Here is a 17,794-nt window from a genome sequence, read left to right on the forward strand (position 1 = left end):
TCAATATAAGAGCGGTTCGACAGATTAGATGTATACCGTTTCCCAACGCACTTTACACGATCTATACGCTCGTCATCTGCTTGACTAAATTCTGTTTAAATTGTATTAAGATTTCCCCCAGGTTGCGGCTGTGTTTATCTGAAGGGGAAAACTGATGCATACATCTACTTTATAACGTGCCCCCTGCATTGCCGTGAGCACGCAGCCGGGGAGAAAATGGGGGACACTTTGCATATACCATATAAAGCTCCGTCAGGTCGAGCAAATGGCGGTATAGTTTTTGTCTTATGACCGTGAAGGTATTAGAATGTCTGGTAATGTGTTCTTGGGCTTTAGGGAATGGGCGAATGGCCTATTAGGTTTCGATATTTTGAGACCGCCGATGGTAATACCATTGAACGGAAATATTCACTTAAAATAGTTGTTATATCGTGGAAAATAATGCAAATCAACATCCGTAAGCTAATAACGGCTGCCACGGCCAATTGTGTTTTGAAGTCGGTCAGTTATGACCAGAAAATATTTGTCCACATGGCATAATATTTTCAATGAAGCACTTTTTCATTCACATCGAGATCCATCAAATCATCAAGATCTCCTGTGATGTAACCAAATAAGAGAGATAAAACATTAAAAGACAAAAGGAAAATTCCCTTGTTTCCGCTCCCCCACCGAAAAAGCTCCCACTTTTCTCCCCTAAAGCTCCTTTGTGGACTCAAAGTAAGGTTTATAGAATGATGGCGATTTCGAAATTATGACAAATTTGACAAATTTATAAATTGTATGAATAATGTTTTATCTTCTTTTTTTCTCACCCATATCCTCCTCCCCTTACAGTTCTTCTGGTATTTGTGACTGTTACAAGCTACGGACAAGAAGGAGCAGGTATGTTATGAATACGAATATAAATGACTTATCCGAGAATTCCTTTTCACTTACTTCCCATCTTTCCATCTGCATGCCGCCCATCTCTTTATCGTTTCCCCTTTATCTTACACAGAAACACACACTCCCTCACCCACGCAATATACCAAAAACCATCATTCTCTTATGCGATCGTCCTCACACACACAAACACACACACACACGCAGGGACATACTCAAACACACGTTCACGCACACCGATTGAGGCACACATCACTTCAACAAAATATAAACACACACACACATCCACCCTCATTGGCCTACAAATTTTGTTGTTCAGAAAATAGCTGTAAACAATCTAAAAAAAGGCCTTTATTCTTTATAATCCTCTTTGCAAGTTGAAAGTAATGAACAAAGTGAAAGCGTCCTACAAATATTACATAACATGAATAAACCTGGATCATTGGAAAATCATAAGTATTACAAGGATGAAAAGGAAGAGATACATCACTCAAGGAAGCCTACAAATAATGTTTACTGAAGAGAGTAGCAAACTCAATTAAAAGAAAAGTTATGGAGAAAACATATCATTATTACTGCCCTGAGCATGGATTTCTGCAAAGCCGAAAAGGAGCTTTTTTCTGTCCATGATGGGTTGAATATTATATCAAGTAAAATTGTCATTAAAGGCAGAACCATCGTTTTCATTAGATATGTCGATCGATCTGGAGCCCATTTTTAATGACGGCGTTCAGGTGGGTGTTTCATAAAGCCGTTCGTAGAGTTACGTACTACTTTACGAACGACTGGAACCTGTTCTTACATGCAAGGCCAATTACAAAGGGATATGTCATGTACCATAAGAAAGGATCACCAGTCGTTCTTAAGGTTATTTGTAACGTAATACGAACAGCATTATGAAACACCCGCCAGCAAAGACTAGTAACGTAACAGTAATTCAAGTATGTTTCTCGGTCATCTAAACGGAGGAGAATTGTCAGATCTGCTGGGGCCCGTTGCAGAAAGAGTTGTAATCAATCGCAACTCTAAAAATCATGCGTAACTTGATTTTCAACCAATCAACAGCGCGCATTTGAGATTTGCAATTTTTTTTTTTTTTTTTTGACTTGCGTTTAAACGCAACTCTTTCTGCAACGGACCCCTGGAATGTTGATGAAACGCTCCCCGTAAATAAAGATGGGCTTTGTGAAATATGTTACAACTTGATATAACTTTGTTTGGAAAAAAAACACGACTCACCATTGGTATCTCTGTATGAGAGGTGCATGGAATGAATACCTGTTCAGTTGGTTTGTTTAATTATCATGTCGCAGCCTCAGCTGCATTTACAAAGTTGAAAACATCAGCATTTGATATAAAAGAACACTGTATTATTCTGTATTTATATTAATAGGAATTTCATATATTAAATAGATCCAATATTCTTACTTTTGCTATTATTCAATTAAGACTTATAACGTTTCACATTTCAGCCACCATACATGTACCTGTCCTTGCTTGCAGATATAAATTTATGGCTATTCAGCCACGCTCTATCAAGTTAGGCATTAAAATATGACATCAGATGTAATCAATATTCGTTAGCAAAAAGTATTGCTGGTAGAGTAGTGTCATTCCGCAGATTGAGCAAATAAAGCAAGATTGAGTGTATTGTTGTTTATATCTATTGAATAATTATATTCCCTATTTTACCATAAAAATTTATGTCGCATAAGTGAAATCTGGTTGATATGGTCTGGATGAAAAGAATAAATAATCTATGTTGATAATCTGGGCCCCGTCTTACAAAGAGCTGCGATAGATCCGATCAACCAAAACTATGGAAAGCCAGCATTGTCATCATCTAAAATCCACAAATATTAAATATATTTTCTAGATATGATGCATAGATATGAAGTATAAATTTCATACATTCACTGTTTTCTTGAAGTGTAGTTTGGCACTTGAATTCTCCACTTAATACATTTATATTGCAATATTTTTTTTTAATAGCAGAACGGATACCCAACTTCTCAGAAACATTTTAATTTCTCTACACAAATAACATTATAGGATAATTTATCATCTATCATTACCAATAATTATCTGGAAGGGTATATCTTAAGCCTAGCCATTTATAACACACAGTTAATGAGAGATGTTTCTAAGCGCTTCATACTATTACCCTGGATTTTACACGGCTACCATGATCGGGCTCTAGAGTGTTCAAGGAATTTCTAATTTTCTACCGGGCACGCATTTACTTTACCTGGGTGGAGAGTGGCACATGCCTAACCAACAATATCCTTTTTACACACGCTGAAATTTCCTTAACCCCGTACTATAGGTGGGGCTAAATTGCCATTTAGCCCCACCTATAGTACGGGGTTAAGCTTAGCCCACTTTCTTTTTACACAGCTTTTTTGCAAAGTGGGCTAACCCCACCTTTAGTACGGGATTATTTGGCCCTACAAAAAAGCAGGGTTATCCCAGCAATTGCGGTGCTAAGAGCGATAGTACGGGGTTAAGATCGCTAGTGTAAAACGAAAGTGGGCTAAGCTTAACCTCGTACCAGAGGTGGGGCTAAATGGCAATTTAGCCCCACCTTATAGTACGGGGTTAAGGAAATTTTAGCGTGCGTAAAAAGGGTACGAGTGAATGAGCTACCACTAGTCCGGGGTTAGCGAGTTTCGTGTGTGAAAAGCAAGCATTCCTTGTCCGGGGTTAGCAATAACAATTTGGCATGTGTGAAAAGGAAAAAAAATAGTACGGGGTTAAGGATAGTACGGGGTTAGCGATAGTCCGGGGCTAAGAAAATCCTGTGTAAAAAGGGTACAAAGGGCGCTAGTGCTGCGGTGGGATCTGAACACAGGACCTTGTAATTCAAAGTCTAGATACTTATCCACTTAGCCACCATACCTCTAAATAAATGAACACGGATTTGAAGTTAATCATTTTTCACTTTCATTTTTCATGTATTTTCAGCTGATGATGGACCTAGATTTCGATTCCCATCACCGCACCGTTACGACCTTGCTACATGGTGTGAGGAGAAGTACTATCCATACGAAAAGGACGGGATGTTTGCAAGCCCAAACTATCCACTAGATTATAACAGCGATGAAGAATGTGTCTATAGATTTGAAGGTATTCATTTCACCTTTAAAAGATGTAACTCACTCTTTATTCAGTGTGAGCTCGTTATTTTTTTGTTCATTTGCATAGTATTTTTATACTACGGAGCCCCTCAGGTGACACGTTTTTTTCCACGAGTAATATATAATTGAAGTCATAAGTCGAGGCAGCGAGTTAGGAAAAAAACATGTCGTGTCACCTAAGGCGCTCTGTAGAATAGAAATACAATTTACATGAAAAAGAAAAATCAAGCGCTCACATTGAATAAAGAGTGAGTTCGAGGGAACGAGTTAGTGGCCCGTATTCTGAAGTCGGGTTTAACTTAAACTCAGGTTTAAAGTTGTGGTTTAAGTATGGATAGCCAACCGTTACATAAATCATTAACAGTAGAGATATCATATTTCAGCTCATTTGGCTAGGAAGTATAAAAAGATGATTGTCTTTACCATCGATGAATCAGGAAAGAGCACAGCAAACATAACAAACATACAACTTAATACTGTAAACAATTTGACAATTTTGGCTTCCCATAATTTTAGCACAGAGTTAGACCATGGTCTAAGTTAAACCTGACTTCAGAATTTGGGCCACTAACTCTTGGTAACTAGTTAGAAAAAAATCAATGTCGTGTCACCTTAGGGGGTCCGTATTATACAACTAGCATGGGTACGGTAGACAACCAACCAGTTTTCTAAACCCATGAGACATCTTTTATTGGTAGAATAAGAAGAAGGCTTTCATCTCAACTGGTTATGTATTAATTTTCCAATAATGAAAGATGAACGTCAAAATAATACTAAATTATAAAACCATTGATTTTCCCCCAAATCTATCAAGTGACTTCACCAATCGGCATATAGATTTATCAAAACGTTGTGGCGGACATTTGATAAAGGTATATCTCAACCCCGATCATGAATATATAATACATAATCTAATTTACCCTGCACACACTTAAAGTCACATGACTAACATAAAATTGAGCAAAGTAAGTGAGTGACGATCCTATTTTTGACGATCAAATTTATTTTTATAAAATCCAAACAAGTAACCTAAAAGTATGTACAGCACTCTAAATCTTGATGATAACATCTTGGCATTGTTCAAACCCATTACGATCCTCTTTGACTAGCTGCCGAAAACGAGGTGATTGAGCTGGTCTTCTCTTCAACTTTCAACGTAGAGGGCTCAGCCGGGTGCGAGTACGACTACATCGAGATCCACGATGGTCGCTATGGTTACTCCCCACTCATCACTCGCGATTGTGGTAACGTTGCTCCTCCTCGGATAGTGTCCTCCGGAAATCATCTTCTTGTGTTTTTCATCACCGATAGTTTACTGGTAGAGCAGGGATTCGCTGGGATATTCAGGTATCTACCAGGTAAGCTAATGGTGAAAGTTCTTTAGCCACTGGAATCTTGGAAAATTTAAGATTAAGATGCTCTGCTCAATTCATTTACTTTAAAGACATAGATTACTAATAAACCTCGAGAGGGATATGGAAGTGAATAGATTAAAAATGTATATTTGATTAGCGAAACTCTTCGCATGTTGCTCACGTTCTACGCCATACCTTGGATAAAGTTAACAATTTATCCCTTTTAAGATAAATGTTTAACTACACTGTTATCGGGTCGAATTTAAATGGAGAACTTTTTTAAAGAAAATGCACACATAGTTTACAAAATTACATGTAGCATTTCCATTTCTTTGAATAAAGGATAAAAGGGTGGTGCCGTTGCCGAGTGGTCTAAGGCGCCTGAACTGACTTGACATTTGCAAGTCCGGGGTTCGATCTCCAGACACGGCACCTCTGCCCGGCCGTGAGCATGGCTTTTAATCGACAAAGCGCTTTTATCCCCAAATGGAGAACTTGATAAGCTATGGTCTATGGTTTGAATGATATTGTGTTAATTTTATCGTATACTTGTTTTTTCATAATTCTTGAATTATAAACACAACGAGATCTTCGTAACCTTTTTTTTCAGCTCCAACCAAACCCCAAGCAACAAGTGTTTCGACTAGAAGGACATACGGACCTGAAGGTAAGCTTGGTCTAGAATGGTTACATTTATTTGCTAATTTACTGACGGAAAATATAACTTTCTTTAGTAGAACCAAGAGGAAACTACAGATTGAAGCTGGGAGGTCAGGTGCTGTTATGTCGTATCCATCCAAATCCAACGATTAGGGTTCGAATCATATTACAAGAATGATATACATTCCGTAGAGTTAAAGTCACAGTCAGAACAAGAAGAACTTGAGAGCATGAAAGGGTTTTATCCATCTATATTTTACTTGAAGTATTGATGTTTGCATCGTGGGACAGTGGCCTTCTTGGACGATTGGAAGGGGTTCATATTCTGGATCTAATAGGAGCGATGTAGATGAGATTAGGAGAGAGATTCCATCTTTCAAGTGGAATATTTTTTTCTACCTATAATGGAGCTGGCCGTGGAAGTTATAAATTTATTCAGCCATGGATCTATTCCAAGACCGAGTTAGGTCTTTCGGATAGCGACGTAAAACGATCAGTTCCCGGATATAAATAATTACACCTGACTGATACACGTTTGGAAAAGCCTGGGGTTTGATAAATATGGTAGCTATGGTAACTTTGCCATTATTGTTTCCTTTAAAATTAATGAATTTTGACATTTTTCTTTTCTGGTAGAATGTTTCTTTTCGATGGACGGTTACGATGGTGAGATCTCAGCAGAGGACGTGTTCAGGATACTAGATGAAGATAAGAGATGGCCAACCAAAATAGACTGTACGTGGGAGGTTACTGTCCCTCCAAACAACAAGGTCTGTACCAGAATCAGAATTATGACGTCTGAAACAATGGGGGAAGCTTGATATAAATCCCCCAAAAAATAATAGAAAAGAAAACTGAGAATATTGTGGGAAGTTAACTGTCCATCCAAAGAACAAGGTATCCACCAGGGTGCCGTAACACAGAGGTTAGCGATTAATCGTACGCTCACTTTCACGATTGATTACATACATTGTAGCCAATTTAATCAATCGTAAAAAAAGTTCTACAATGATTGCTAAGCTTTGTGTTACGGGACCCAGATCCGTCATGACTATTAAGAACAACATTTGGAGCAGGGCAGTTGACAAGTGGCAAGGGTTTGAAATGGATTCACACATTATACGAAACATAATTTGGATCACAAACCATATTGTAAATGTCATTATCATTATTATTGACAATTTAAGCTGCTAGAAAAATGTGAATTTCTCCATTTTTTTTTCCTTACAAGTACTCACTTTAAAGTATTATGGGGTGTATCTCGATATGACTAGTCAATAATTGACGAATATAAATCCGGATCTCCGGATTTCTCTGTCTATCTATCTATCTATCTATATGTCTGTCTGTCCGTCCGTCTGTCTGTCTGTCTATCTATTTATCTTTTGTCAAACAAAAACTGTAGACATCCAAAGATTTAAATTGAACACTGTTGAATATAATTTCAATTTCGGAAAAAAATATTTACCACTGTCATTTCTCATTTATGAATTATACTTTGGCCTAACTTTATAAATGAGCGACTACTCCTGAAGGCAAAATTATTTGATCAGGTACTACTGTATTTGTTGTTGTACTTCTTTTTTTGGAAAAGTATAACATTTTACCACATTTCTCGTCTCTCTAGATAATGATAGAGTTTGCGGAGTTCTCGCTTCACTACGTCAATGAATGCTACATGAATCAGATCATGATCTATGATAAGTATGCTTGGGATTTGAAGCGAATGAAAACGTTTTGCAGTACGTCGGCTCCGTCTATCATGACAACGAGTAACAGGGCTTATATCCGCTTCCAGGCCAATACTGGCAGCGTCAAGAACTTCTGGAAGGTCATCTATACAGCTTACCGAGATTGTAAGCAATGCAGATTCTTCTGATTCTTTCTGAAATATAAATTAGCTATGAATAAAATCGAAGTTTTCTTCCTTTCAAAAATTATTTGATTTGATTTTTTTATTTGATTTATTTATTTTCACATTCCAATAACATAAGTATATACAAGTGTAATCATTGTTTTTCTTAGCATAACATAACAATAAGCAAATGACATAATTAATAACATATGCATGTATACAATCTAACAATCTAATTGAAATATATCTATACCTGATAATCTTTTTTTAATTATAAAAACAAATAGCAGAAAAAATTATATATATACATATATCGACATAATACATTTTGAAATGTGGGAGACCTTCATCTTAGAGCTTGAAATTTGATATCACCATAAAAATCCTTTTCATAATTGTAACGCTATTGAATATAAAATAGGACTGACTGATTTTTTTTTATATGAAGAAATTATTTTGTTAATTGTTTATTTCATTGTTAATTGCCATTATCAATCATAGTTTTATCAAGTAAAAGAAAATAGTATTGATTCAAATCCCAGCTCAAAGATATCATGTTATTCCAGTTTTTCAACTATATCGTTATACAAACAATTATGCAATCCTTTGCGAGATTATAAGGTTACAGAGGAAAATAAAGCTTGGTCAATAATACAAATCCTTCCCGAGTATTCCTGGTGGGACAATGATTATAATATTAGGAATACTTTATGGCGATCTCTGTCTCCGCCTAAAGATAAAATTTGTTGGCTCAGTTGGTAGAGCGTCCGTCTCACAACCGGGAGGTCGGGGGTTCGTACCCCGGCCGCGTCAGACCAAAAGACGTTAAAAGATGGGAGTTGCTGCTACCCTGTTTGGCTTTCAACGATTAAAGGGGTGGAGCCTCGTCGATCTGGCGCTGCACAGCGGCTGCCGGGCCCACGATCAATTGGGCAAAGCAAATTTTCGGAGTATTTCATTTCATGTCTATTTTCGAACAATAAAATATGGATTTTCATTTTTGTTTAAACCATTTATAATATGTGACATTCTCTGTTTTACAGACGAGTGTAATGAGACAGCATCGTTCACATGTGGTGAATATATGTGCATCAATCGAGAACTTGTTTGTAATGGAAGACAAAACTGCTATAACATGGCATACGATGAAGCCGATTGCGGTAAGAAACAAAGTCCAATAACATGAAGATTCCTACAATTCTTGTTCCCTCATGTTTCGACAGTATCGTTGATCCGTCTGCCCTTATTTTGCTTTCCTAATTTATTGTCGCTGGCAAGTCATTTGATCGTTCTATCTCTTCACCCCACTTTACCCCTATGTTTTACCCACTAGGTCTTAGTTTGTCCCATTATTCTATCTTTTATCTCCAGAAAGTTTATAACTATATACCTCATTACTCCTAAGTTTTAAATATGTTTATAATTTTTATGTACTGTATCAAGCCCCGACACATCTTTTGTTTCATTCTCCGCTCATTCACTACAAATATTTCTTTTCGCCCTTATTTTCCATGAGCGTAGTATTTCTTGGCCCAGTGTCTTGTTACCTCCATGTATCTGTTCTATGAGAACTCTATCTCGTCACCCTTATGTTCTATGAGTTTTCAATCTCGTCACCCTTATGTTCTATGAGCACTCTACCTCGTCACCCTTACGTTCTATGAGCACTCTACCTCGTCACCCTTATGTTCTATGAGCACTCTATCTCGTCACCCTTATTTTCCATGAGCACTCTATCTCGTCACCAGTATTTTCTATGAGTACTCTGTCTCGTCACCAATATGGTCTATGATCACTCTACCTCGTCACTCTTATGTTCTATGAGCTCTCTATCTAGCCACCCTCATGTCATATGAGCACTCTACCTCGTCACACTTATGTTCTATGAGCACTCTATCTCGTCACACTTATGTTCTATGAGCACTCTACCTCGTCACCCTTATGTTCTATGAGCACTCTATCTCGTCACCCTTATGTTCCATGAGCACTCTATCTCGTCACCCTTATTTTCCATGAGCACTCTATCTCGTCACCAGTATTTTCTATGAGTACTCTGTCTCGTCACCAATATGGTCTATGATCACTCTACCTCGACACTCTTATGTTCTATGAGCTCTCTATCTAGCCACCCTCATGTCCCATGAGCACTCTACCTCGTCACACTTATGTTCTATGAGCACTCTATCTCGTCGCGCATATGCATCATGAGCACTCTTTCTCGTCACCCCTATGTTCTATCAGCACTCTATCTCGTCACCCTTATATTTCATGGGCACACTGTCTTGTCACTCGCATATTTCGTGATCATTCTATCTCGTCAACCTTATTTTCTATGAGCACTCAATCTCGTCACCCTTATTTTCTATGAGTAGTCTGTCTCGTCACCAATATGATCTATGATCACTCTACCTCGTCACTATTATGTTCTATGAGCTCTCTATCTCGTCACCCTTATGTTATATTAGCAATCTATCTACTAGACACCCGTATGTTCTATGAGAACTCTATCTCGTCACCCTTATGTTCTATGAGCACTCTATCTAGCCACCCTTATGTTCTATGAGCACTCTAACTCGTCACCCTTATATTTCATGAGCACACTGTCTTGTCACCCGTATATTTCGTGATCATCTCGTCAACCTTATTTTCCATTCTGTCTCGTCACCCTTATTTTCCATGAGCACTCTATCTCGTCACCCTTATGGTCTATGAGTACTCTATCTCGTCACCCTTATGTTCTATGAGTACTCTATCTCGTCACCCTTATGTTCCATGAGCACTCTGTCTTGTCACCCTTATGTTCTATGAGCATTCTATCTCGTCACCCTTATGTTCTATGAGCACTCTGTCTCGTCACCAGTATGTTCTATGAGCACTATATTTCGTTACCCTTATATTTTATGAGGACTCTATCTCGTCACCCTTATATTTCATGGAGACTCTACATCATCACCCATATGTTCCGTGAGCATTCTATCCCGCCACCCCTTTGTTCCATTATCATTGTACCTTGCCATCGTTATATCATATGCTCACTCCATCTAGTCACCCGTATGTTTCATGAGCACTCCATCTTGTCACCCTTTATGTTCCGTGATCATTGTACTATTTTTTCACAACTGTGTCTGTTTTTATCCGCAAGTCTTGTCACATTTTCATTTCACCATACTAACATTTTGGCTGTCCTATATTTTATACCTGCGTTATTTCATCATCTCTATTTTCATCAACACTTCGTCACCCCTCTGCCATGTTTACCCAATTAATCCACATTGTGCTGCACCCGATCCAGGTAAGGTAAATGGGTAGCTGGTAGGAATTAATTTTATTAAATGCGTGTGCGCTGTAAGTAATAACGGCTGCCAAGCTAAAGCAGGGGTAGCACATAGAGACATTATAATCATAATGTGATATGCGCTATACAAGTACTGTTTATTATTATCATTATTATTATTACCTCGACATTTCAATGTCTTGTCAATCATAGATTTATATGTCTCATAATAATTTATATCGTCACCCCTTTCTTTCATAAACATAATTTATGTTCCTTGAACATAATGTGTTTTTTTGGAATTTACACCATAATCTGTTGAAAGGATGGATTGATCATGTTGATGCTATGAAACAGTCCAGCTCTTCTCGATATATCTGAGACCATACTTGTACATCATGAAGACAATTGTATAGTATACCGAATCGTCGATTATCTCATATATGGGACCCCTACTGGATCAATTCTGTCTAAGGACTGCATGATTTAATCACAAAAAGTTTATTATATATCACCAGTTTGTAAGTAATATATTTATACCCTTTTCTCATATTAGAACCGGAGCACCCTACTTCGCTGCTAAATGGTAAAATCGACGCCGTTTTGGGATGCATGATGGCTATCATTTTCCTTGTCACCTTTATAACCATATGCCTAACGTGTCGTCATTCATGGTTACGAACTCGTGAACGAGCCAAGGCAATGTCGACGCGACGGAAAGCTGAAAAACAAGCTGTACAATATATGATGGACAACGAGGCTAACGCGGACGCACAAGAACTAAGTCCGATGGGGGAGCGCGAAACTACAAACTACACAGTATGGAACAAAAATAGTTTAACAGACGATAATTATGTTTCGTGTAATAATACATCGTCTTCGACCAGTCGCCATCTTGGGACGGGGAGAGCTTCGCTGACCTCACAAGTGAGCGATTACGTGGAACATATGATGGATAGGATTGGGAGTGTGCATGGACAAAGTAGTGGAGGGAGCAGCGAAGGGAAACTCACCCGAGCCAATACCAATAATGTTTGGACAAGACAATCATTTAGCGATCACCCCAGGACGGTTCACAAATATCCTACGAAGGATATACAAGTACATGTTTAATAATTTCTCAATCACCTGTGATAAAGTTTAAGCTTCATGTGTGTATAAACCAAGATTGCCAAATCAAACATGAAGACAGAGAAAGAATCTTGGTTATCATTGCAATTTTGATAAAATGCAGCGAACTTCCACAGTAATCATCTCTTACCAAATATTCCTTCTATTTATCACTACTTGGTGTTGTCGTGTAAAGATTATATCCTCTCTTCCAGATCGTGAGTTGTTCGTGATGTCATCGGTGATATACCCTAATGCCAAACATTTGAAGCATAAAATGTACAGGTTGGAATCTCAAGGATAATATTGTCTTTGAGCTTGAACAATTATTCAAGACCATATGGATTTTTCATCGATAATAGAAAAACTGCTGTTTGTGTGGATGCTCGATATAAGACGCGCAGGATTCATGAAAAATCTATTTGCGAATATTGGCAGATTTTCAAAATCTTTACATAAATTGTTTTACTACGTTGATGGCACACTCTAAACGCTTGTCCTCATCAGCCTGTGTTTCCAAATATTTTATTTGTTTCTGATCAGTGGAAACCAGATGAGAACTTGCTGGAGATAATATGTGATAAAGATGTAATCATTTCGATGTGCGGGCTATTACCTCGGGATCTTAGAAACCTTAGAAAATTAGAAACCTTTATCTCTGGACCATTTACAACACATAAGAAACGAAGGTTAGGCTGTGAAGCCATTTCTTTGCAGGTGCACTACTGGGCCCTCTTGCATAAAAGTAACTATTATGGTAACTTTGCCATCCAATGGTAACTTCCATGAAATCTTTGATTTTGATTGGCTCTTAAGCCTTGTTACCATGGTAGTTACCATTGGATGGCAAAGATACCATAATAGTAACTTTTATGCAACGGGGCCCATAGGACGTGTTGGTATTGCAACAAATGTTTTGATAACAGACTTCCACGAACAACGTCGTCCTGTTTTACCTCTTAATGATTTGAGCTGCATTTCTTCTTGTCACCATTGAGCTACACTCATTTTCCTGACACCCTATTTTGGAGAGTATTACGAAATACCCTATCGACACATTTTGGCTAACAAATTTGTTATTACACTGCAAAAACTCCGGTGTTGATTTAACACCAGCCCGGAATCTATATATGTCCACACCAGAGAAGTATTGAAATAACACCAGTTTGGAATCAAACCGATGTTGTTTTGATACTAACTGGTGTTGTATAAACACCTATCTGGTGTTAGACCAAAACGAAACTGGTGTTGTTTAACACTTCTCTGGTGTGGACATATATAGATTCCGGGCTGGTGTTAAATCAACACCAGAGTTTTTACAGTGTAGCCAACCTTATGCGATGGTTTCATTAGCTTTTAACAATTGTCATCGGAAACCATCAGCACACTGATACATGGAATGTTCCTCAGAGCCCCATTACAGAACAGTTTGAAGACGATTTCAAACTGACAGTAATAGATCTATATTCTTTTCATTTATGACTTTTTGTCCTATTCTTACGCTTTACGACGCTGTATTTTGACTATTCTTAATTAAGATGTTGCAAGGAGAAAACTCTCCGAAGATCTTGCTAACATACAGTTTCTGATTATTTTGTTTTCTAAACATACATCCAGTATTTATACTATCAAATCATCCAATCCTATTATCAATTTCTTCTCAAATATGTTGCCTATGTCATGCCGAGGTATGTATAATCACTTGTTTAACAAAACAATCATTTTTTTTTAAAGGCAAAAGATACACTGGTTTATGTATTATGCATGCAATTTTAACCTTAATTGAACTTGACGACATGATGCCCCCCCCCCCCTTGACGCTTCGCGCGATTTTTCCAGTTCACCGTTGCATAAGAGTTGCTATTATGGTATCTTTGCCATCCAATGGTAACTACCATAGTAACTACGCTTAAGAGCTTAACTCCTCGAGACCAGCTTTTTGACGTATGGGTATAGAATCGCGACGCCACGTGACGTTTTGTATACGAGACAATGTCATGCCGAAAATTGATCATTTTTGAAGTGATGATTGGTGTTTAATATGCAAATATTGTTTTTCACGAATAAATTAGCATACTTCATTCATAATATGTAACAAAAACATTATTTTAGGATTTTTTAAATACTTGCTTGTGGTTTGTGTTGTAATAAATGTGAGTGCCAAATTTCGCGCGAACGGCTGCCGAGATCAGAATAGGGCATCATGTCCCAAGTCCTCAATACATCTTAAATAGATCAGTCCTTTTATGGTTAAGGAAGTTTATAGAAAAGAGTTTATGAATATCTAACTCCAAATATTGAAGTTAATCTATTGTTGGAATGTCAGGCTAACGGTTTACCTAATTCAATCTCTTAATGAAAGACATAATTCCAATACATATGACAAAAATGATAAAACACTAAATCTGTAATAAACATCAACCTATCTACCTCCCTCTAAAGTCCTGTTGCAGATAATGAATGAATACGGAATCTGACAAGATTTGTTTTGCAAATTATGTGCACCTGCAGGGATGCAACTGCGCTCAATGAACAGATGAAACTTTATGTATAATTAAGAGTGCATTGAGCTACATCTTGCATTAGGAAAGAACCCATTTGCTCTCTTCATTTAGCAGAATGCTCTGCGCCATTGACGGTTTATACGAACACAGCAGGTTCAAGATTACACTTCGAAATGGACTTATATTATTGGATTGTTTTGGTGCAAAATTACGTTTTTAATTCGTAGGGTTTTTCTGTTGTTACCTTTTTTTCTAATATTATTTGTGTCATGGAAGCTACAGAGCGAATTATGCCTATGTTTCAAAAGTGACACAAACCCTGCACCCCCTCCCTCCCTACCCTCAGGTCCGTCTCTGTGAGACTCTCCCAAGTAGATGGGACAAAAAGGTGAACACTCCACCCGTAAATGTAGTCGCTCCTATATTTTTAAAGTATAATATTCATCATAATATTCATCATCGTGTACTTTGTTTATCATTGTGCTTCCTCCGTTAAAATAATGTTAAGATATTTTACTACTTCTGAGAGACTACGGTCATATTAATGTTTTGAACCAAACAAAAAAAAAAATGTTGATATTTATAAGTATGATGTTGAATATGATGGATGTGTAATTGCGATATATGTTATCAACATCAGTGTTATGTGATATGATTATAATTACGTGAGCCGTGACGTGTGTTATTCGATGTTTTACTTTCTCTCCTTTCCCATGTTTCCTATCCCCATTCATCGTTTTCCGTCTCCCCCTGTCTCTCTGTTATTGAAGTGCTCGTCTTTCTCTACTAGTGCAATACATTGTTCAGTGTCACATTATAGACCCGGCACGAAATTCCTGTCGGCTAAATCAACTGACTGATTTGGAGCTTGAGAGGTTACCTATAACATCGATGTATGATAACATGATTTAGAGAAGTGGGAAGGACACAAATAATTGTTCGCTCGGAAAGAAGAATTCAAGTGTGTTATAATGTCGTTTGTCAGTGAGCCCTCTTGTGTTGTAATTTAGTTTATTTTCAATTTTCATTTAAAGTAGTAGGACGATAACGTTTTTTTCTTTAATACGAACGAACAATCTATGTACAAAAGCCCATGGATTTTTATGTATCCTAAATTTTTACAGATTTTTTTTCAAGGTCATTTAAAATGCTTTTATGCATTTTCTGATTTAGACATTATTTTCGCGTAGAGGAACAAAAATTCATGTCATTCACTTGTTTGTGTGCATGAAATATTTCATGTAGAATTGATGCGAATAAAGATATCTCTGGGTAATTATTGTATTTGACAAATAATTTAGATTTTATTCCAATTCATTTAGATTTGATTCCTTACAATTCTTCAAAGAATAAAAATGCGGCTTTGTAGCATGCATATAAACACTTCCTCTTCACCACCGCCACCACGCCACCACAACAATCATCAATCTCCTTTATCATATACCACCCCAGCCATTGTTAGCATCATCGTTACCATTATTGTCGTCGTCATCGCCACAAGCGTCATTAAAGTCGATTTGACAGTCCCATAGGCTCAATACACCAACCTAGAAATGTTCTTTCCGATGAAGTTTTTTTCTTGATTCGTGTTCCTTTGGGGTCCTAGAACAAATTCAGCTTGGCTGCCCAAAGTTGCCGTTTGGGCAATTTTGCTAATTTGCATAAATCCAAAATGGCCGCCAGATGCCACCTTGAAAACCTAATATTTTGAACACTTTTCCCCAAAATGATCGAGTAATGACTCGTTTTAGGGGTTTAGAGGTGTGTGTGTAGAACTGATTTCTGTTATCATTTTTGCAATATAAGGTCATCTTCAGGTCAAATCTAAGATGGCCGCCAGATGCCATCTTGAAAATTTTGACTTTTGATCCCCTTGCCCCAGAATGACGAGCTATACCTCTGTTTAGGGGTTTTGGGGTATGTAGAATCTTTTTCTGCTTTCCATTTTCCAATATAATGTCATCTTCAGGTCAAATCCAAGATGGCCGCCAGATGATGCCATTTTGAAAAAATAACTTCTCAACCCTTTGTCCCCAGAATCATGAATAATAATTTGCAATATAAGGTCATAAGATGACGTTATATTGCAAAAATGATAAACAGAAATCAGTTCTACACACCTGTAAACCCCTAAAACGAGTCATTACTCATCATTTTGGGGAAAAGGGTTCAAAAGTTAGGTTTTCAAGGTGGCATCTGGCGGCCATTTTGGATTTATGCAAATTACCAAAATTGCCCAAACGGCAACTTTGGGCAACCAAGCTGAATTTGTTCTAGGACCCCATAGGAACACGAATCAAGAAAAAAACTTAATCGGAAAAAACATTTCTAGGTTCGGAAAATGTCAAATCGACTATTATCATCATCACCACCAACACCGCCATCACCATCATAATCATAATCATCATCATCATTATCATCATCATCATCATTATCATCATCATCTTCACCATCATCATCATCATCACCATCACCATCATCATCATCATCATTATCATCATCATCATCATCTTCATCATCATCATTCTTCGTCATCATCAATGTATTATTGTTTGAAATCACATGTGCTTTTCGAGACAATATTCAAACTTAATATATGTAACCCCTTGGTTTAGCATAACAACAATAATACAGGTGCACCACACACTTAGGGATTTCCATATTCCCCGAACGGGCAGTGGTAACTTATAACATAAATTTGTATAAGAAGGAGACTACCTTTTAACGCGTTGCCTCAATTAAGGTCCCATTCGATGTAGTAACTGTTTTTGTTGTTGTTTATATTATTGTCTGCGTCTATGAAAAAATGATTCCATCATGATTCAGTTCTCCTGAGGACGACAAGAACACACTTGTCGAAACGTCGAGATTGGGTGGTCCTTTTTCAGGACCAACATATGCCCAAGAAAGATACATGGTGTACCGTGAAACCTACTACACTATGCTTCAGTTATTTTCAAATCCACTAACACAAAATTACCCATTCTGTTTATGCTAAGTCGCTCGTGCCCGAG

General features: G+C 37.5%; 1 protein-coding gene across 1 annotated transcript; it reads left to right on the forward strand.

The window, feature by feature from the left end:
- The first annotated feature begins 834 nt into the window (after positions 1–834).
- Positions 835–15,336, forward strand: LOC135153145 (neuropilin and tolloid-like protein 1). Its single transcript, XM_064095161.1, has 9 exons — positions 835–885; positions 3,850–4,011; positions 5,132–5,380; positions 5,988–6,044; positions 6,674–6,807; positions 7,665–7,893; positions 8,936–9,052; positions 11,723–13,021; positions 14,134–15,336. The coding sequence occupies exons 2-8, from the start codon at positions 3,945–3,947 to the stop codon at positions 12,277–12,279; spliced, it is 1,410 nt and encodes a 469-aa protein (XP_063951231.1). The 5' UTR covers positions 835–885; positions 3,850–3,944; the 3' UTR covers positions 12,280–13,021; positions 14,134–15,336.
- Positions 15,337–17,794: the final 2,458 nt, after the last annotated feature.

This window comes from Lytechinus pictus, chromosome 2, assembly GCF_037042905.1.
Source record: "Lytechinus pictus isolate F3 Inbred chromosome 2, Lp3.0, whole genome shotgun sequence".
In the NCBI taxonomy this organism is placed as follows: Eukaryota; Metazoa; Echinodermata; class Echinoidea; order Temnopleuroida; family Toxopneustidae; genus Lytechinus; species Lytechinus pictus.